A 22577-nucleotide genomic window follows, 5' to 3' on the forward strand; every position below is an offset into this window, starting at 1 on the left:
TAATTTAACCCTTTATGTACCCATCTAATCCTACTAATGTAAACGTTAGTAACTATTTAATTGTGGATTTGCTTACCAGAACCGTCCAGCTCATATGCTTAGTGCTTATCCACTGAGCCACTCTTTTGAAAGAACATCCCCCTGAAAGAAAGCTGCAGGATTTCAAAACGTAACTGCTTTAAAATCAAATATTTGATTTAACATTAACATTATTATTTTATTTTTGTCCTCAGCTAGAACCTCCTCCCTTTAAAGGAGGAATCTTGGTTTACTGGGGGGTGGAAACCATTGAGGCGGGGAGGGCAACCCCAGTGCCCTGGCAAATATTGAAACTATTTGTTTCTAAATATTGAAACTATTTGCCCTAGTTGTTTTAGGGAGCTTAATCCCCATTAAGGCTAACAGAAATTAGCAAGAAAGATCTATTATTTCATCTAGTCCATTCCTTGCCAACAGAAGACTGCTCTCTGATGTACGTTTTCCCAGTTTTGTCTAGTCTCAAGCAATGGGACAGCCACAATTAAGTGGACTTATCTCAGATCATACAATTAGAAATTTCCCTCTGATATTCTGCCTCAAAATTCCCTTTAATACAATTCCATTATTGTTATTTTTACCCCTAAACAATTCCTCTCCCTTAGTGTTTACTCCTACAGACAACCAGAGGCAGTTGTCATGTCATCCCTTAGGCCATGTCTATACTGCAGTGGCTACAACAGCTGTGCCGCTGTAGTATAGACGCTTCCTACATTCCCAGAAAGGATTTTTCCTTCAATATAGTTAATCCCACTCCAAGAATTCTTCCTTCAACCTACCTGCTCCCACAGCGAGGAGTAGGTCAATCTAACTATCTGAGCCTCACACCGGGGCACTACATTTTTCACACCCCTAAGCCATGAGTCAGGTCAATCTAATTTTTAGGTGGAGACCAGCCTGCCTAATTAGTCTGCATTTAGCTGTGTTGTTCAGCAAGAGCCAGAAACGAATCCTAGGGCTGTTACAATACTCTCCCTCCCCACAAGTCCCCCACTTCCTAGAGAGGTTGTTTTTGCTCTCTGTCCACCAGCTTTTCCTAGAAGTCTGAAGTACACAATTTTCAATTTTTCACTAAAAAGAATTCAGCATTTTTTATCCAGCTTCACTTCTTGGTTACTTGATGTAAATCAGCTGACTCTTAAATGCAGCCCTTGTTAGTAGAGCACCACCTGACTATTCAAGTATGAAAACAATTTTCAGGTCAAGGAAACAAGAACTGGCTAAGCAGCCACTGCTCATTTAAAAGGGAAAAATAAAAGTTGCTCTGTTTTCTTCTTAAGGTGTGTCTTGGAAAAGCATTTTCACTCCCTGCCCCCAACCTGCTTCTTTGTCTGTAGCGCTCTCTCTCTCTCTCTCACACACACACACACACACACTCACTCACTCTGACGCAGTACCCTGGCTGCACAGGAGACGGAAGCTGCTGGGAACATGGCTGGTGATTTAATTTTGCTTGCTGCAGTATCCCTTCTTTCAGCCTGCCAGCAAAGTAAGGCCTGTGGGGTTTTGTGGCTGGGGCTGAGGGATGGTTTCCCTAGATCCTAGAACACTGGAGATAATTTATACTAAGCTAGTTTTCTTGTCACTTGTGCATCTGAGAATTCATAAAAAAGTTGCCCCCAACTGGAGCATTAGGTACCCCTTCTCTGTCCTCTGAAGAGGATGTGGTACAGAGAGATGGATTATCTTGCAGTGGGGGGAGAGGAGGGATTTACAATTTTTCCCTTTTCTGTTTTCTTTGTAGATTTTTGGGATTGTTAAACTGTTGCTAGAGTTTGTAAGCTGATGCAGACTCACCCTTCAGCTATGTTCTGCGCTGGCTTCAGTTTTTTTAGACATTTAGCTCGAATCCTCAAAAGTGTCAACTCCTAGAATCACATTCATGAAGCCTTGAACCAAAAGCGCTTTTAAAAACTCTCCCCCCAAGCAGATGGCAAGGTATTGAATATCAGAAAGGAAAAATGACAAAACTTAAGTTACATAGAAGGCACTTGCAGCATGTGGATGTTCCATAATATCCTCTCATCAGGGGTTCCTAAATCTATAGATTTATTTTATCCACTGTGGAAATGCGTCTTAGATTCACATACTGTATGTGGCTTTCCCACCACTTTGCAAACTACAGCTATAGTAGATAAATGGAACTAGAGAAAAAAGAACGACAATAGTGTAATTAGACATGGTACAGTGACAGCATTCTCAACACTAGCAATTGTTTTCCTTCAGATAATATGGTTGTGTCTGCACCAAGCCATGGGATATGTATGCTGTATGGGTTGAAGGAGGACATAAGCATGAGATAAGGAGCAGAGGTTCAAGTTTACAGCTTTGTCAGTACTTGTAAGCAGACTGCTTTGTCTGCAGCAATGCCAACTCTTTATATTTGGTGTTTTCTTAAAGCCCCAGTTTCTGGATCATGTCATTCATTTAAAAAAAAAAAAGTTTATAATTTGGGGAGAAAAATCTTAAAAATGTGAACCCTCAAGATTAAATAACCAGAAACCAGATAAAAAGAACCCAACATTTAAAAAAAAAAATCTCATAACTTGAGGGGGGGCCTGGCTCATGAGTTTTGAATGTTTGAAGTTGGCAACACTGCTTTCATTCTTGAGTGGTGTGTGCCAGACGTGCCTCTCCTGAACAACCTACGTGGCTCTTAGCACAGCGTTTATCTCCTGTGACAATATTTACCATGAGAAGCTCAGCCTGCTGCAAGGGCTGCTGCACTTTACACTGTTTAAAGTGAAAACAGGAAGGAATGTGACAAGGATGGGCAAAGAGCCACTGCCTGGAAAGTGAACACATTCTGAAAACTCTAAAACATAGGTGCTACTTCTACCCTAGAAATGCTACAGTGGCACAGTTGCAGCACTGCAAGTGTGCTGCTAGAACACCATTTTGTAGCCACCACAGCAACAGAAGGGATTCCCCACCACCACTGTACTAAATCCCCCGCCCCCCTTTCAACAAGCAATAACTAGGTCGACAGAAGAATCACGTTGACCTAGTAGTGTCTATACAGGGGCTTAGGTCAGTAAAACTGTATCATCCGATCACACAGGGCGATTTGTCACAGCCCTGAGGGTGCGGTTAGGTCAACCTAACTTTATAATAGAGTCCCTCCCAGAGACGGTGAGGTTAATCAGAAAATCCAGCCCTGCCCAAGCCTCTTCTCTTCCTTGCATTCTGTTAAAGTGGCAGTGTAAGAACCTGTTACAACCAGTTCTGGTAGTGGGAGCAGCCCATTGTCTGACTGTTTGACAGCTATCAGCACAAGACACCTAGCTATTAAACATCTAGTGGCTTGTCTGCGCTCCCATTTATTCCACTACATGTACAGTTTTTCATAGATTCTAGGACTGGAAGGGACCTCGAGAGGTCATCGAGTCCGGTCCCCTGCCCACAGTTCTGTGCTGGGAGTGAACAACTAGGCAATAAGACCCCTCTGCAGCAGTGCTGGAAGCTATGCTTCACCTTAGAACAGCTAGAGGCATGGTAAGACAAGCTTTCAGCCTCCCAGAATCACCTGGGTATTCAAGGAACCAGGCCAGGCCATGGATTAAGCCAAGCAAAAAGTGGTCTTTGATGGAATGAACAAGCAGAAACCTTGCACTAAGTGGGTTTCCACCAATGACTTACTTTTTAAGACTTGCTGCAGGAGAGGGAAGGGGAGGTTTTACAGACCCATTAGAAAAGCTTAGAAAAGTTAGTGGGTCTCCAGGCTGAAGTAGTGTGAATTTGAGTTATGGCTGCTTGGAGAGGATTCTGTAGAGAGGATAGACACTGTCCCCTGTTCTGTGTTTTAAGTGACATCCCTTATTTGGTGCCTAATATCCTTTTATCTGCACCCAATCAGGTGCTACTATGAGGTACCTGATTTGATGCAAAGTATGTTTTCAAATCAAGAATAGTTTAACACCATTGACTGATACAAATGTCTTATCTTATGCTGTGCATGATTTTTGCACCATGAATAAGACAGCTGAGGGTGTTGTCCCTTGAAAATAAGCTTTGTGCTAGATTTTCATAGCAAGGAGACTGTCTTGGTAAATGTGACTGCCAGCTGAAATCAGAAAAAGACCAACTCAAGCACACTTCTGAGCTGCCTCAGATGTGACTGGAGTCCAGTGGTTGAAGTCAATTGGATTTATGCTGGATTGTAATCCAAGAGGTTAAACTAGGGAATACATAACTGCTTTCATTTCTATTTGCTGGCGAAGAGTTAAGATGCAATTGGTGAAAAAAAATTCTGGTAACTTGTTCCACCGCAGCTGAGGCATCATGTCACCTATTGTATAATTCAAAGCATCTAGACTCATCTTCTCTTTTAAGAAGAAAGAAGCGATGTAAATTCCCCAGTAAAAAAAAATTGTTACAACTAGTTTTCAAAGGGAAAAGCAACTTCCTGTCTGTCTGCAAAAGGTACCAAGCTATGAAAATTGTAGTTGGGTAGGTATAAAGTTTAGATTACAATCAATGGGCATATAAAACCCAATCTCACAATCCTGAGGTAGACAAAGATCCCATTGATTTTGGTGGAAGCTTTTCCCGATTAAGGGACTGCAGGAATGGGCCCATTGTCAGTGCAGTATGATCACAAGTTTCTGTATTTTTGCCCATGGTGAGCCAAATTCACCCTTGTATAACTTCACTGAAGCCTCCTAAACCCAACAATGACTAGAGGCTTGTTAAGCCAACAGTGGCAAGTGTACACTGTATTACAGATAAGGCCTTGTCTGTACTAGAGCACATTTCAGTTGGTTGTACTGCACCAGTTGAGGCACAATATTCCACGCTAGCCCCCCTAAATAGGTTGAGATTTTCCCCTGAGTCCATACTAAGGTTGTTCTAGACCAATTTGGATATGATGGGCTGCTCAGCTGGCCAACTTCCTTTATTTCACCAACTGAGAATCCTGTCCCAGCCTGATAATGCCCCCATGGCTCAAAGTACAGCCTGGGGACCAACCAGCTATGGTTTGCTGGCTGCAGATGTTGGTCCAATGAAACATGTGGTTTGTCAAATTGGCCCTTGTAGCTGGTGAACCAAGTAGGGCTTGGTGGTTCTAAGTGGCAGCAGAAGGAAGGGAGCATTTTGAGTGGGTGATAAGGGAAGGGCCAGAGGGAGACCCCCCCCCCAGAAATTTTTCAAAAAGTGACCATCTTGTCCCCCGGAGCACAGTTACCCTGAAATATGCTCCTCAACCTCCTAATGCCACCCTCCCCCTCTAAAAGAATTCTGTGGCAGTGAATCGGTCATCAGCTACACTGTAAATGAAGGAGCATTAATGGAGGCAGAGAGGCCTTTCTAGCGGGGAATCCTGTACAAGGTCTGGCAAACCTGCCTTACAGTGAGACAAGAAGTTCAGTCTAGTTAGTTTATCCAGAAGAAGGTTACGGGATGATTTGATCATAACTATAATTAAGGATCCAATTTGCTCCCAGATTCTGTGATTTTAACAGATCTCCATGGACTTCTTTGGCTTCAGCTTCAGCCCCCCGGGCTCTGGCTTCTGTGATTTACCATCCATTGCCCCTGCCTTTTACTAAAAATACCCGTGACAAAATCTTAACTTTATCTAGAATTACCTACATGGAGAGGAGATTTCGGATTGTAGAGGGCTCTAGTCTAGCAGACAAATAAAATCCAATGGCTGGAAGTTGAAGCTAGACAAATTCAATCTGAAAAAAAGGTGTTCATTTTTTTTTTTTTTTAAACAGTGAGGATAGTTAACCATTGGAATAATTTACCAAGGTCTGTGGTGGATTTTTCCAATCACTTGTAGTCCCCTTGAAGATTATCAGACCAACAGTATCAAGTCACTCCTGAACCAGAGCCTCTTGCAGAACACCATGTTGTCCTGTCCTGTGGCCACTATAAAATAAATAAATCCGATTTGCTTTTCCACATGTTTAATTTTGTATCAAGTATGACCTGGCCATCTCCATCAAACTTTTTAAATAAGATTCATGTTTCTGAGCTGAAGGTGGCAATGAAAATAGATTTTAGATACACACAGGAATAGAGAGTATAGAAATACTGGTCACAGCTCCTTAGTTAAGACTTTCGCACTTATAGCAGGTATTTAGCCTATTTGTAGTAATAACACTACTCTACAGCCAAAATGCTTCTAAAATAAATGGAGTCAAACTTTACTAATTCTGGGTCACTGAGAACAAAAACAATGCTTAAAATTGTTGATTGGCTCTAGTTTTCAAGATATGCTATTGGGTCAGTATATACGACCCTTGATTTGGGAATGGTGGAGGATAAGTGAGTTATAAAGGGAAGGGATCTCAATTTAAACCAGAAATGACTAAAATACATCTTTGACTGGATCTATGAATAAATCTATGACTGGGTTTGGACAGTACTTGCTTTTTAGGCAAAACAATGAATGATGCAATCTGAAGCTGGTATTGCGTCATACATGATATGAATTGCATCATGTTATTCCTAGAAGTCATGAATGATGCAATCATAACGAAGCTTACATCACTCTGCTGAACAAATTGCCCTATATCAGCTCTAGAAATTATACAGTGTCGGTCTCTTATTTGTCAGTGTTTGATTTTGCAAAGGGACACATTTCTGTTTAGCCAAAGTGAGCAGAGATGCCTCGTACTTGTGTGAGCAGTGCAGATAACTTCTGCTAGGTTTGTGGTGAAGTGACTTTTGCATCACAAAAGTGCAGTATAACCACTCTGGTTAAGAAAGCCTATCACCTTTATTTTGGCTGCAAAATTGGAGATCAGGACAAGAGGTGGGCCCCACACATATGCTGCAACACTTGTGCAACAAATCTTCGCCAGTGGTTGAACAGGAAAAGGAAATCTCTGCCTTTTGCAATGCCAATGATTTGGAGAGAGCCAACAGATCATACCAGCAATTGTTACTTCTGCATGGTGCCTCCAGTTGGGAAAGGTGTGTCAAAGAAGAAAAAGTGGACTGTGCATTATCCAAACATTCCATCAGCTATACGCCCAGTACCCCACTGAGAAGGACTGCCGGTTCCTGATGCAGCAGAATCATTCTCACTTGAGTCAGACGAGGAAGAGGAAGAGGATGAAACTTCTGGTCCTGAACCATCAATGTCACAGGACCCACATTTTCTCCCATCCTCCTCCTCTGAACCACACCTCATAACACAAGGTGAACTGAATGACCTTGTCAGGGATTTGGAACTCCCCAAGAGTAAGGCAGAGCTGTTGGGCTCCAGACTACAGCAGTGGAATCTCCTGGCAGGTGATGTTAGGGTTTCCATGTTCCGTGACCGTCAAAAGGATCTTGTCCCATTATTCTTCATGGAAGGTGATCTTGTAGCCTGCAACAACATCGATGGTGTGATGGCAGCCCTCAACATCGTTCACGATCCAGATGAGTGGAGACTGTTCACTGATTCATCGAAGACGAATCTTAAAGCTGTTTTACTGCATAATGGCAATGTTTTGCCATCAATTCCAGTTGGTCATGCAGTCCATATGAAGGAAACCTATGACAACATGAAACATCTTTACTGCTGTTTTCTCTGCGAATGGGATAGTCGTGCAAGAGATTCCCACTACATCAAGAAAGATTGGCCACTCCGACAGTCATTGGAGCCTGGGAGGGAAAGTATTCAGCATCCACCACTTGTTGAATCAAGGAAGATTTTGTTACCACCCTTACACATCAAGCTGGGTCTGATGAAGAACTTTGTCAAGGCCATTGACAAAACACAAGCAGCTTTCAAGTACCTCCGTGGAAAATTTCCAAGGTTAAGTGAAGCTAAGATAAAGGAAGGTGTCTTTGTTGGTCCTCAGATTCGTGAACTCCTTCAAGATGATGCATTTGACCATGCACTGTGTGGAAAAGACGGCATGGAAAGCCTTCCAGTTAGTGGCAATAAATTTTCTCGGAAACAACAAGGCAGACAACTACAGGTTGTTGCTGGAAAACCTCCTCAAGGCATACAAAAGCCTTGGTTGAACATGTCACTAAAGATACGTTTTTTGCACTCTCATCTAGATTTTTTTCCACCGAACTGCGGAGCAGTGAGCGACGAGCAAGGCGAGCGATTTCACCAGGACATTGCAACAATGGAGAAACGCTATCAGGGAAAATGGAGCCCATCAGTGCTTGCAGACTATTGCTGGACAGTGACAAGAGATGCTCCATTTAATGAGTACAAGAGACAAGCCAAGAAGCGCCGAGTAGACACTGAATAGGACTAAACTATGTACATAATAGTTTTTTGCCTTTTGTTTCATAATAAATTTTATTTATATAACCCTTTTGCTGATTTTTAAAGAGTTACATAAACAGGACAGGTGAAATATCATCATGTAAAGCAACCATAAACACATGAAAAGACCTAGGTTTACAATTCATGATTAAAACTCTACTATCTACACAATATACATAGACATAAAATGTAAAAACTTAAATATCTTAGAAACGGTAGCCATTCAGTTGTTTTAATTGTCATATTTGAATTCAGCACATCAAAATACATAATAAATAGCACATTTTATCTCTGAAGCAGACGACTTGTCAAAAATTGTAGACCAGTGTAATCCACCTCTTATATAATACTGCTTAGCTCATGTATAGCACTTCAGCAGTAGATCTCAAAGTGCTGTACAAAAGAGGGAAGTAGAACTCATTTTACAGCTGAGGCAACTGAGGCACAGAGAGTTGAAGTGGCTTGCCCAAGATCACCCTGTAGCACAGCCAGGCATAAAACCCAGGTGCGAGTCTTAGCTCAGTGTGCTATCCCCAGGGCCACACAAAGGGTGTGTCTGAATGATACCTGGGAGCATGCTTCCTGGTATGGGTAGATAGACACATGCAACCTCTGCTTGAGCTAGTGTGCTAAAAATAACAGCTGGGCGGTGGGCTGCCCGCGTATATATCCTGGGAGTCTAGTCAGGTTTGTACTCAGGTGGTTAGCCTGAGCTCAGCCCATGTTACTCCTGGCTTGGCTATGCTGCTATTTTTAGCATGCTAGCTGGAGCAGAGCTAGCCCGCGTCTGTAGCCCTGCACTGGGAAGCACACAGTTGAAATCCATGCAGACTAGGGTGACCAGATGTCCCGATTTTATAGGGAGAGTCCTGATATTTGGGGCTTTTTCTTATATAGGCGCCTATTACCCCCACCCCCATCCTGATTTTTCATACTTGCTATCTCAGATTCTTTTTCTCCTTCTCTGCTGAAATCAGCTAGTCAGCTAGCTAATTAACCAACCACTCAGTTAAGTGCAAACTTCAACCCTCTGCCTCAGCCAGGATCCCACTCCCGCTCCCTGAACCCCTTTCTGGTCTCACCCCAGCTGGAGCTTCTGTCCCCTTCCACGCCCCAATCCCCTGCCCTAGCCTGGAGTCCCCTCCTTCACCCCAAACCCCTCACCCCAGAGCCCACACCCTCAGCTGGAGCCCTCACTCCTCACACACCCCAACCCCTTGCCCTAGCCCAGTGAAAATGAGCAAGTCAGTGAGGGTGGTGGGAGACCGAGCACTGGAGGGAGGGGAGATGGGGGGAGCAGGGCAAAGGTGTTTGGTTTTCTGCAATTAGGAAGTTGGCAACCCTAGGTACATGTTCTTTTGTAAAGCAGCTGCCCTGACTACTTGCCCTCATGGAGTCTGAGTCTAGCAACAGGGAACCTATTGAGCATACCCAAAACTACCACACCCAATTCCAGAAACTTCTGGATGTCTAGTGCTAATTGTTCATCTGCCTAGCAACAATGAACCAGACCCAACTCATTCCTACCCCTGCCCCCCCTAGATCTCATATTGGGTTCTGGGAAGTGGGCAGGCCCCCTAGATCTGTTAAAGAGATCTCTTGCTATTAGGTAGGTGGGCTACCCATGCAGGGGTGTCATATGGAGCAGGAGCCAGCCATCCTCAACATCATGTTTTGCCAGAGGAGGAACAGGATATTAAGTGTGTAGACAGTTTTAGCTACTGAATTCTCTTACTTTGGGGGGCATTCAGCACATAAGTGTAAAGTTGCTGAAGTTGGGTTTTGTAATAAGGTTCAGATCACCTTTGCAGTCAGCATGTGAATTTTTATAGGGGAAGCTAGCGGAGCTGCAAGAGGTTTTGGTCCTTTTCATTCCAATTTAAAAGCAAAACCGGAGGAATGAGGATTTCCATTTGAAAAATTGAGATTTGTAGATGATTTACAGGGCCTGCTGCTTTTCTGAAAAACTCTTTAATCCTTGATCCATTACTTTTACTTGCAGGTTGTTTTGCCTGGCTGGTAGGAAAATCAAGAAAGCAGCACAAGATCATGCCCCCAGAAGTCACCGGAACCCCAGAATTTGACAGAATATTCCGTGCACAGTAAGTTCTAAGGTCATTAAAAGGGTGGCAATGAGAAACTTCTTATTCATTTAATTAATTGGACACTACAGCGGTCTAATTTAGCCATTCAAGTGTGAAGTGATTTTTTTTTTTTTAAGGGCATTTCTGATCTTCTACTATGTGCTAGGAGGATAGATCTTAACTCTCAGTGACCTCTTTCTTACAAGATATGGCTGTAACAATTGTGAGCATCTCCACAGAACAGCATTTGCTAAGACTTTGCACTAACCTGAGACCTTGCATGACCAAGGGCTTCTGTCCATCACTTGTTAGTGTTTGGGTCTCCTCGTAAGAGTAATTGCATTGCACATTCATTCCATGTTCACTGGGCCGGATTCTCCCAGGTACACTGGTCTTCAACTCCTGGTTTACACTGAAAAGAGATTCAGTCATTATGTGTCTCTACAAACTATATGGAGAGGTTCCATGTACTTTTTCTTTCTAGTTTAACATACCTCAGATCACAAACTCAATATTTATTAGGCTTAGAAATCTTTGTGCTCAAATATTCAAAGGAATTTTCAATCTTCCACAACGGTATGCAAAAGCAATTTCAGTCCAGAAGAAAAGGGGATCACAGAAAGTTCCGTCAGACAATACACTATGGCTACTCAGCACATATAGAGAAATGGAACAACAGATCAGAGCTATTTAATGTGAAGGTGCTGGTCAAAACTTCACACTTAAGGCTGCTTTGGGTTTATTTTAAGCAGGGTTTTAGCCTTTTTGTTTTTAATGAAGATTACAAAATATATTCCCCAAATTTATAGCATGTGTGATGAAAGACTGAATTTTCTGAGAATATACAAATAAATTGGCTAATTAGTTTGAGTTTAAAAATTAATGAGCATTTAAGCATTAACTTGTCCTGGTGAGACACCTATTTTTATATCCTTTTAGCTAAAAATCAATAGTTGTCACAAGTACCAAACTACACACCTACATAAAAGTGTCTCAGACATAGGCCAAACCATTCAGCAATTATTGTTGAATAGAGTACACTGGATATACAGTCAACCCACTTAGTTCACTCACTGTGAAGCTTAATTAAAGCTTCAACTGTCACATCATTTAGCTTCCAGCTTTTTATTTAGGTTTGGTTGGTTTAACATAGAAACTGTCATACTGGATCTATCTGGTGGTTCATCTAGTCAAGGAACTTTTCTCAGAGTGGCGAATACCAGATGCATCAAGGGAAGGTGATCCAAAGTGGATCAGTGGACAATTGTGGAATAACCTGCCCATGGTGGGAATATTTTCCCAGAGCAGTGGTTCTCAAACTTTTTCTTCGCGGACCACTTGAAAATTGCTGTTTGTACTATTAGCTAACTATTGTAAAGCACTTTGGATAAAAGCACTATATTAAAAAAAAACATTTTTTATTCTACAAATAGAAGCTCACAACTCATTTTAATATCAGTAGTCTTACCTTTCTAATGTGATGGATGTGCCGTCTCCCCCCCGCTGTGGCAGCGCCCAAGCTGGGGCGGAGAAGGAGGGGAGGGGGGTCTTTCCCCAGCAGCTGCAGTCCTGGAGCTGGGGAAAGTCACACTTTCTCTGGCTGCCACAGCCCTGCACATCCCAATTTCCCCCACCCCACTGCCCCCTCCCACCTACCCCCTATTGCCCTCAAGGCTACCACCTCACCTTACATGAGGGTCTTCTCCAGGGTCCGGGCACCTAATTAGTGGAGCCATGCCTGCACGGCTCCACTAATTAGGTAGGTGGCCCTTCATTCTCTTATGTGCAGTCGCCCAGGCACGCACCTAAGAGGGAACTATCTGCGGACCATCTGAATGGAGCTTGCAGACCACCACAGTCAGAGAACCTCTGTCCTAGACCATTTCATTTAGTGATTGGCTTATGCCCTGAAGTGTGACATTTTATGTGCAATGTAAGGATTATTTTAAAGCGATCCTCTCTAATGTAACTAACATTACTGGATAATAAAAATATCCAGTTATAGAAAGTTGCCTTAAATAAAAAAGAAATACTAAAATTTTGAATATGAGCAAAGGAAAAGAAAAAAACAAAGTGATATCAGGTACAACTTTTAAAGTTGTGTTTTCGGGCCATTACTGTTGTAATCATTTAGAAGTTCTATCATGTGCTTGTCATGCTTGATACTATAGCCATAGGGATATTCAGACCAAGGCCTATTATTTCAGTCACAATGATAGGAACAGAACTGTACATATTTGTAAAGAGACAAGAGTGAGATTTTTCAAAAGTGCTCATTGTTGACCAATCTCTGCTCCCATCAAAGCCAATGGCATGGACTTCACTGGGAACAGCATTTGGCCAAAGCTGAGAGCTTTTGAAACTCCCACCCATTTTTTTTCTTGCTCAGGTAACCTATTAATTTATTCCATAGACAAAACTGTGTTGAGTTTTATCCAATCTTCCTGGTTGCTCTCTGGATTGCAGGCTGTTTTTTCAATCAAGGTAAATACAATTGTTTTATTTTGGCCTAAACAATGTTTTATTAGCTATAATATTTTCCTTTGTACCCCGAGGTTAATTCAATGTCCTTTTATTGGCTTTAAATGTGTTACCTCTTTGTGTCACTGAGTGTCCCTTGTTCTTGTGTTATGAGAAAGAGTAAATAGGCTCTGGAATGGTCTTGGTATTTTACATGTCTCTGTTCTACCAACTTTTACTCATTGCAAACTAAGGATGCGAACCTTGATGTATTTACCATTGACTTCTTTAGGCTTTAGGTCAGACCAATATGTGAGAACTTCCCAGTAGGAACCCAAAATATGCATCCAAGGGCAAAAATTTAGCATAAATAGTCTTCTCTTTTTCATATATGTAATCCCCTCCTAACACGTAATGCCACTAGTAAGTACGGTAAATTATTATTAATATTTCAAAGGAGTGTTCAGAAGGTAAATTTGTTAATCTGTATAAAAACCTGTGTTGTACATTGTTAATGAGAACAATAGTTTTCATTATGCTTCTCCAGAGAGAAAATAAGCCTCCACATAGTCAAATGTACTCCCCCTACCCCAGAAAGGTAAAACACTCTCCTTTTTTCAGTATTTAAGCTCATTTTCTCCATTCATTTCAGAAAGTAAAGTTCTCATTTCCCCCTCCAGCTGAGAACCTGATTCTGATGGGGTTGCTCACCACCAGGATGGCACCTCCTCCTGGTCGTTCTGGGGAAGAGCATGCAAGGTTGACACCTCTTCCCATGGTTGCTTGCAGTCCTCCGTCTCTCTGTGGGTCTGCATCCCGCTTTCACTTCATGAGCTGCTGCTGCTGCCTCTTTGGCATCCCAGAAGGGGGGACACATGGAATGATTGTAACTCAGCCCTACAGTTAAAGTCTTCCTTCAGCAGTTCTAGATAGTCTACTCATTCATGCCTTGTAGTGCCATTCCCCGCATCTGGCAGGGGAACATGGGCCTGCCCTCTACTCCAAGTTCCTGGCTTCCCCCTTTTCCTGGTTTGCTAGCCCAAAGACACCTCTCTTCTCTCAGGGAGTGACTGCAGACTTTCCCAGCAGCCCCCTTCTGCTGCCAATTTTCTGCCTTTATAGTCTCAGCCCAGCTCATTCCTCCTCAGCTGGGCGTCTTCATTCAGTCAGAGGATTGCTTAGCCACCTCATTCCTCTCCATTGAAGGCTGTTAGGTTAATTAGCCCCATTTTCAGCCTGCATTAATGCTTTCAGAGAAAGTGTGGGATGAACAGCCATCACACTGATACATGGAATGATTCTTGTAATAGGAAATGCAATGTGATTCTGACTCATCCCCCAATTGTTCTCCTACAAATACAACAGGATCAGGGAAGTAAAATCTGCTGCAAGGGGGAAAATAGATATATAGAGATATATAGATATAAGAGCGAGGGGAATTACAGTGGTGTGAATGAAAACTAGATGTGCCTGGTTCTTACCCTCTGATGTCTGCTGGACAAAGTCAGACCACAATTAATTTATTTATGTATATATAAATAAAATCATAGGCACAAGGGGTTGCACAGGCAATTCTTAACTTTTGAGTACTTGACTTAAAACATTATGGTAGTGAAGTCAAGCACTCAAAAAAGTTAAGAAATGCTAGAAATAAGGTTGCCTGTGCAACCCCTTGTGCCTATGCATTATGATGCAGTCTTTCATGATATCATCACACACTCATTTTCCCACATGACCCCCTGCCTCATTCAGTGCACGGACTGGATGATGCTCACTTATTGATCAGTTATTCAATATTTTGTTTTCTCCTCACTGTTAAAGGTGTGCCTCAACTCTAGTGCGTGCCTAGTGTGGACAGCATCTTCAGTGAATTTAGCTGCTAAAATCTAAGGAATCTCTGCAGAGCATATATGAACTTCAGTTTTTCAAGGGCTTATTATATGGCCAGATACTAGTAGATTTTCACAAGTATGGCAAAAGGCACATCCCTGGTACAATAGCCATCCCCACAATGCCAAATTTTATGTCATTGCTTGAAAGCATGGAGTGTGCTAGACATTATTAAAGAAAAAGTCACCAGAATTTTTTTAGCATCAGCAAACCATATTTATGCCTACCCTCATTCTTGGAAACAACCACCATTTTGGCTGAACTTTTCCTCAAAAAGTTCTGTCAGAGACAAACACTTGACAGAGAAAATTTTAGCCAAAATGTTTAAGTTGGTCATAGTTGTAAGCAACCAAAAATAGAGCCATATAATAGGAAGTGTCGGGCAACCTTAATAATAGGATGTGATATCAATCTTGCCTGTAACAGATACAGTTTTAAAAAACAGATTGAAAAGCTCTAGACTAGAAGGGCCTCACAGAATTTAGGGTTAAAGTCCATTTTGACAGCCTAAGTGAAATGGGATTATTGATGCCCACTTCATCTCTGGGGAGACAGAGCCACCTCATGCCATCTGGTAACTTTTGCTCAAGAGATCCCAAACTGAGTGCATTAAGGCAGCCAAGCTTGTCAGAACACATACTTGAATATGATAATAGCTACAATCATACTTTACCTTGTATGGTGCCTTGCATCAAAAGATCTCAAAGCACTATACAAACAGGAAGCCCCACACCTCCCCTGTGAGGCAGAAAAGTATTAACCCTGTTTCACAGCCTGGGAAACAGGGGCCCAAACTGCTCATGGCTTGACCTTGACTTCAGTGGGATTGTGAATGTTTGCCATTCTAAGGCCATGTCTACACTCGAACAGTTGTGCAACAGCATGAGCGCTATTGTAGATGTGGCCTACACATGCTCAGACATTTTCAGCACCGTGTCATGAAAAATCTATTTGGGTTTTGCAGATCTTCAGATTTACTCTGTGGTTAAAGTAGATTGAAACAAGAGTGGGAACTCTGCCTGTACCAGCTGAGGAGGAGAAGGGGAGCAAGCCAGGGAGAGAAGGGGAACCCCCTTTTTCTTTTAGCAAAAGAGGGAGGGCTGCACCCCTTCTTACTTTAACCCCTGTATTTAACACTGCTGAGAACAGGGAGTTGAAAAGACCCTGTCTACATTAGCACTTACAACAGTATTGTCAGCACAGGGGAAACTGCACCAGTGCTGGAAAGGGGGATTCAGAATTGGAACTGAGCAAATAATTGATTTTTCAGTTTGGTGATCAAAACAGAAATTCAAGGAGAAAAAATTTGTTTTGTGTCAAAACATTTTCTTCCAACCTGAAATGAATGTTTCCCCTTCATTTTAAAAAGTGTTTCATATTCAGGTTTCTTTTACCCTCCCCTCCCCACCCTTAAAAAAAACACATCCAGCTAACTTTTGACACCATCTTTTGAAACAAAAACATTTAAATGTTTAAATTTAGAAAACGTTTAAACAAAAATTGACTTTTCGGGATTTTTTTGGGGGGAGGGGGAGAACTATTCTTCAGATTCGACCCAAATTTACATTGTTTTGGTTAACCCAAAGCCGCATTTTTGGGGGGCAAATAAACAATTGAAAAATTTTGCCCACTTCTATTCAGAATGTGTTCATGTGGGCCAGGCCTGTGTGGCTTTCCCAGTCACTCAGGCAGTCCGGTGCCACTGTCCAGGAATCTCCTAGTAATGATGGCATTGTCTCCATTTGGAGCTAGATCTTTTGTGACTGCTTCTGTTAAAACAATACCTTTGTTCTCGTCTGTTTTCTTAACAACTCTTTCTCGGGCCGGTGCTCTGGCCTAGAGGAGTCAATGTGGCTGGAGAGAAGATGCATAAGTACATGTGCCATTTAGTTTCCTCCCCTTTTTGGCTTCTCTTGTCCCGGCTAATAATTTTCCCTCCATTTTTACAATCATTAAAGGTGCTAATTTCTCTTTATTTATAGGTGATAAGTGATTTCTTACAAAAAAGCACCTTCTGGAGGCTAACTTCCCTCCCCCAACAGATTCTAATCTCATTTTTGCCAATAGAAATCCAGAGTAATGCCATTTACATCAATGGGGCCACACAATTGTATAAGTGAAATCAGAGTCAGGCCTTGGAAGAGACAGAAGTGTTTGCTAGCCAACAGCAGAGCCACTTGCTGTAGTATCTCCCTTTTGAGAGGCAGGGAGAGGCATTTTAATTATTTTTCCTAGTCAGCATGCAGTAATCTCTTCTTCACTGACATCAATGTGGAATATAGTAAGTTATTTTTTTCCAAATAATTATTTCTTTAGCCTAAAAGAATAGGGGACTCTACCTGTTGCCCAGACATGCCCTGCACAGGACAACGTGACTGATTCTAGGAGGGCTGGCTAGGGTTAAATCTGAAAAACGCTGAAACAGATACTGCAGGTATTTAGTTTCCTCTATGTAGTTGCTTGTGCTATTGCTGGCTCATCTAGGATGGTGTAAAGGCATCCCAGAGTAATAGGAATATTACTTGTGACTACTGTGATTTTACTGATTTCATTACATAGGCTGATTCAGGTCTATCTTGCTGATAAAAGACTCCATAAAGTGGAGGAGTGGGACCACACAGTTCCCTCCTCTTCAAAGCATCAGGGTCTAGTCTCAAGGATCTGATTCCAGTCTCTCGACACCAGGGAATAATTCTGCTTCAATCCTTGAAATTGCACCAGTGTAAGTGAGATCAGGCCCTGAACAGCTCAGAGTGAATTGAAGAGTTGTGAAACCAGTTGGTGGCACAATCCCATAGGTGGGGGACAGGGAGACTTATCAGACTTTTGACTCATTTTGCCTCTTTGAACTCTAGTTCTATTGCGGTTCAGAAGTTGTTGAACCTGTTTCTTTATCTCTTATGTACAGTGCATCATATTTAGACTCCTCTCCGTTGCTTTCTGGCTAGTTGCTACTGTAATTGATTCATCCCTTTCTTGGTTTACTCCAGAAATGTTGGACACTTCTCTTGAATTGTGAACTCTCTAAATGGGTCCCATGGTGGGGGACCGATCTACCTCTTACCTTTACAGAAGAGTAGTTCTTCTAGGTCATGGCTGAGGCCAGTGGTAAGGCAGTGAAGTGAAGCACCCCAAAGAGAGTAGGCTTATGAATTGCAGAAGAAAAAGTTTTCACAGCTTCCAGTCCGTTAACTCTCCTGTACACTAATAATCAGCTAGTTAAAGGCGGGACTGGGTGGGCTTGTGGGTACAAGCCCAGAACTGGAAAAACATAAGAGATGGATTCTGGGACTAGCTCTGATATTGACTTCCATGTGACCATTGGCAAGTTATGACCTTTCTGGTCTTCAGTTCCTTCCCACTGTAAAATGGGGATAATATTTTCCCTACCTCAGAGGGATATCACATGAGCTTAATTCATTACAGTGTGTACCATTCTCTCACATCCTTCGCCTAAAGATGCTTAATAATAAATACAAAACATTATTATTATTATTATTAACAGCAAGAAATAAAATAAGTCGATAAAAGGTCTGTTTCAGAAACAAAATGTAACTGTTTACAGCAAGAGATTGAGATATCTGTCAAATGCCAAAAAACCCTGGTGCCACATAAATAAAATCAAAGTGACTAGTTCCTTCCAATCCTAATTTTTAAATTCCCCACTAACTTTCTCCCATTCATCTCTTTTTTCCTTCAGTATTGGCAGCCCTACTGGGTCTGGTGTACATGTATACCCGTCACAAATACTTCCATGGATATGCAGAGTCTGCAAAAGGAAGGTAAGGAGGACTCACCATCTGTGCTTAAGTTGAATGCTCCAGGTTGTGGTCTGAAGCTGGGCTTATTGCCAACAACTGGTAGTGAAAAGTGACTATAATTGAATGCAACATGTGTAAAGTGTCAGCAAGAGGTCTGAAATGAAAACCCTCAGGGAAGGTAGCTGGCTGCTGCAGCTGAAGCCTAGGTTAAAGTGTGAATGTGCTATTGGTCGCAAGAGACAGGAGGTTTGATGGTCTCAGTGCAATGCCTTGTGGGTGCCTACTTTGCACCACAGTGTCTAACAGGGTTGGCATATGTGCACAGAACAGGCCCAGAAATAGAAAGCCTAGAGCTTTGCAGGCCAGGATTGCACTACATAGGGAGACTGTTGAGGCAAAGCTTGCCCAGAACCTGCCCAGCTTGTACCACTGCTAGCATTTCCTCCGTTCATTAATAGTAAAATCATTGTATTAACATATTTATTATGCAGCCCACACAAAATACACAGTGGGAACAAGCACGCAAATTTGGCCTTGTAGTTAGAGGAACTGTCACCAAACATGAGATGAGGAGGCTTTAGATAAGCACAAGTTAATGAGCGTTAAGCTTACAGTGTTTAAACTACTCTTCTAAAGGCTTGAGTGTGCAGAAATGTGCAATAGCTTTGGAATCCATGCAAGATCTCTCTACCTGCCACTCTCCATTTCAAAATCTGGTGCTTCCACTGATTGCACAAATTGTTTCCTCTTTCATCTCAGTACTGTATTAACCCAGATAGGCTAAAGAAACTACCTCATCTATGATGCCTATCTTCTTCTAAAACTGAATACAGTCTGTAAGTAAATCAGACAAGGAAAAGACAAACTCCCCATTCCTGGAGACATTTACAGTTAGACTGGAAGGGGAGGAGGGGGGCAGCACTTTAACACACATTATTAGGGAACAATTCTCTAGTCCATTCCTCCGCTACTAGAGGCCTAACAAAATGTTTTCCAGATCCACTTTCTTGAGTCTAACCTCCTGCCTCTTCCCTGCTCCTCAAAATACCCAGTGCCAGTTAGTAGCCCCATTTTGCAAGGCTTCCTTCCTGCCCCTAAGGAATGAGGAAGAGAGACTCCCAGATAAAATGAGACCCTAAAATTTGCCCTTTGTCAGAGATATAATTGTCAGGATAACCCTCTGAAAAACCAGAAAGGGCCACAGCTATTAAGGAATACTCAAGGAAACAAAGGTATTGCCTGGGTCTATTATTGTACTGGGGTTTGCTCTGTTACTTGGAGGAACTCTTTTTCAGCTCTTATTTAAGCTGAGTTCAGTGCTGCTGTCAGAGGCCAGACTGGCAGCCCCGGAAAATGGAGTTATTCACAAAGGCCCACATCTTCAAGGCACCTAACGGCCATTGAGATCAATGGGAGTTAAGTGCTTAAATATCTTTGAGGATCTGAGTGAAAGGGCCTGTTTCTGCAACCCTTGCCCATGCTGATCAATCCTTACATTCAGTGGGGCTGTTCACAGAAGTACTGCTCAGTAAGGGTTGTAGAATTGGGCCCAAAACATGTACCGGACAGACAGAGGCAGTGCCAGTTTGCCCACTCTGCTAATAGATCTCAACCCGGAGAGGACAGCCCTATCCGTAAGAAGGTAATTCAGTCTTCAGCTCTGACTGACTAAGGTGCCAGCTGTAATGAGGATACCTGTCCACTAGAAATTGGACTGAGACCACCCATACATTTTACATAGGCCATTGAACTATCCTCAACTGGTGATGAATTTTGGTCAGTCCCAGTCTGACCTGCATTTGAATCATTAACTTGTTATAGCTGTGAGATTATGTATCCAATTAGCAACCCCGGAGCAATCCAGTTGCAGGACACACTGTACTGTTCCAGTTCAGACTGCCAGCATCCAAATCCCTTTCTCCATCTTGCTCCTTATTGCTAGTATCCTTCTCCATTGACCACTCCTATTTGGATCCCAAAACGCTGCACAACAACGTTCTTTGAAAAATGTTTGGGGGCCCCCTACTGCATCTAGCCAATGCTTGATTTTCCAACATTTCTCAGCCCGCTCTGGGATATTTCACTCTTTTGAGGAGTGGAAAATTGGTTTTAAAAAGAGCCAACAAAAACTTTGGCTTAAAATTTCCTTCCCATTTGCACGTGAATTCTGCCTTTTCTGCCATTGGTGGGAACCAGAAGTACCAAAGGACCATGAGAGCGAATGTTTTCTGGTAATTCAACAAAAGCCACCTTCAGTAAGTATTGATGATCTGTCTCAGCCAATGCTGATCTCACACAGTGCCCAGGGCTTGGGAGAGAGCTGTGATCAGGTGACCTGTGAACAGGGCTGTGAACCAGGAAGTTGAGAGTTTTAATTTCAGCTTTGACTCTGACTCTCTCTGTGAGTTTGAGCATGTCACACAATCTGCCTTTGCCTCAGTTTGCCTCTCTGTAGGTAAATGGAAATAATTATTCCCCTACTTGCCTGCCACACAGGACGCTTTGAGCCTCCCACATGTTCCCATTGCAGCTGCAAAACCCACAATTGTGTGCACAAATTAAGTGACACCACATTAACTCCCAGAGCTCGTAGCATGTGTAGTTATCTGACTTGAACATACAAACCCTAGTTTGCATGTGGTAAGGCTGCAATCTGTAAACATAAGAGGTGCCTGCACCTTTTGGGCAGTTCACCTTTTGCCCAGAGCTTGACAAGTATGCAACCCCCTCCCAACACACACACACCTGCAGCAGAGCAGTACTAACCTCCCAGCTTTGTTTGCATGAAAGATTTTTCATATTTTCCTGAGAATTATGAAATTTGGTAACTGGTGACTGTCACAGCATCCACTCACCACAAGCAGTGCCTCCAGGGGCTGTCCTGGGGATTAGGTCTTCCAATTTGCACTCTCCTTCCGATATGGTTTTCTCCCATCTTGTCTCGCTCCGCTGGCTTGCTCGCTCTCAGGTCTGCAGCTTCTTCTTCGTGGCTTGGCCCCTCCAGCCAGATCACTAAAGTTCCCCCATTCTAAGGAATCCATAGTCTTTCCAGACCTCCTGCCCTTGCCATTCCCCAGTGGCTAGTAGGGGAGCGCAGGCCTGCCCTCAACACTGGGTTCCAGGCCAGGGACCCTATAACAGGCAGCCACAGTCCTACTCTTGCAGCTGTTTCCCTGGGCTTCTTCCTACTTATCTCGCTTTCACCTCTCTGGGTTTGCCAGCTTCCAATTCCCTCCGCACCAGGAATGACTATAACCTACTTCCCTACAGCCTTTCCTTGCAGTTACCCCCCTCTCTACAGGGTGCTACCTGGCTTTATACATGCCCTGCCTGTTCCTGCACAGGTGAGCCTGTCATTACTTAGCTGCCTCCAGCCTAAGTCTCCTCTACAGTCTAATTAGCTGACTGGGCCCACCTGGCCTAATCCAGCTCTTGCAGGGCCAGTGTGGGGAGTCCACCCCATCACAGTGACATTTTTCCATTTCCACATCAGTGACTAATTCTTCATGCTGTGATCAATCCCACCCTGGAACAAATTGCAAATTGTCACATAACCACCTCAGGGGGAACATCACCATTTTCAGAGAGGAAAATTTACTAATTTTCCCAGCAAAAATCACTTTCTGGTGAAAAGATCATTTATTTTTCAAACCAGTTTCATCAATGGCTCGTTTTTCTCTGGCACAGCTCTGATCAGCTGGTGTAGACTGAAAAGTTTCAAAACGCACACAGCATATACATCTTGTAATTGTGTTTCTTTCTGTTTTCCTCCTCTAGGATAACAGGTTTTTATTGGAGTGTGGTGGTTCTGCTCTCACTGATGGCCCTGGCTGCAGCTGGGATTACTAATAGCTTTCTGGAAGAATACTTGGACATCAGCATAGGAAAGAAATTACATAAATTGCTCTGAAGATTATTTATGTATAAATAAATAAAGTAGATGCTTTCCCTGGACATTAAAAGGCAGATGAGCTGCATCATGTGGAATAAAAGCATCCAGATTTCTTTATTAATCGTCCATTTCAATGTAAAGTGCATGTCTTTCCTGACAGTTTGTTTACACTGTTTCTTTCCTATACCACAGAAAAGCAGACACAAAGAATATAGCAAATGTGGATTCAT

The 22577-nt window shown here is 42.7% G+C and overlaps 1 protein-coding gene across 1 annotated transcript; it reads left to right on the forward strand.

Annotated features, from left to right (window-relative positions):
* The first annotated feature begins 1382 nt into the window (after positions 1 to 1382).
* On the forward strand, positions 1383 to 22464 carry MGST2 (microsomal glutathione S-transferase 2). The gene is made up of 5 exons (XM_034772295.1): positions 1383 to 1525; positions 10263 to 10362; positions 12758 to 12828; positions 18395 to 18476; positions 22233 to 22464. The coding sequence occupies exons 1-5, from the start codon at positions 1468 to 1470 to the stop codon at positions 22363 to 22365; spliced, it is 444 nt and encodes a 147-aa protein (XP_034628186.1). The 5' UTR covers positions 1383 to 1467; the 3' UTR covers positions 22366 to 22464.
* The last annotated feature ends 113 nt before the right edge of the window (positions 22465 to 22577 follow it).

This window comes from Trachemys scripta, chromosome 5 (genome assembly GCF_013100865.1).
Source record: "Trachemys scripta elegans isolate TJP31775 chromosome 5, CAS_Tse_1.0, whole genome shotgun sequence".
NCBI classification, from domain to species: Eukaryota; Metazoa; Chordata; order Testudines; family Emydidae; genus Trachemys; species Trachemys scripta.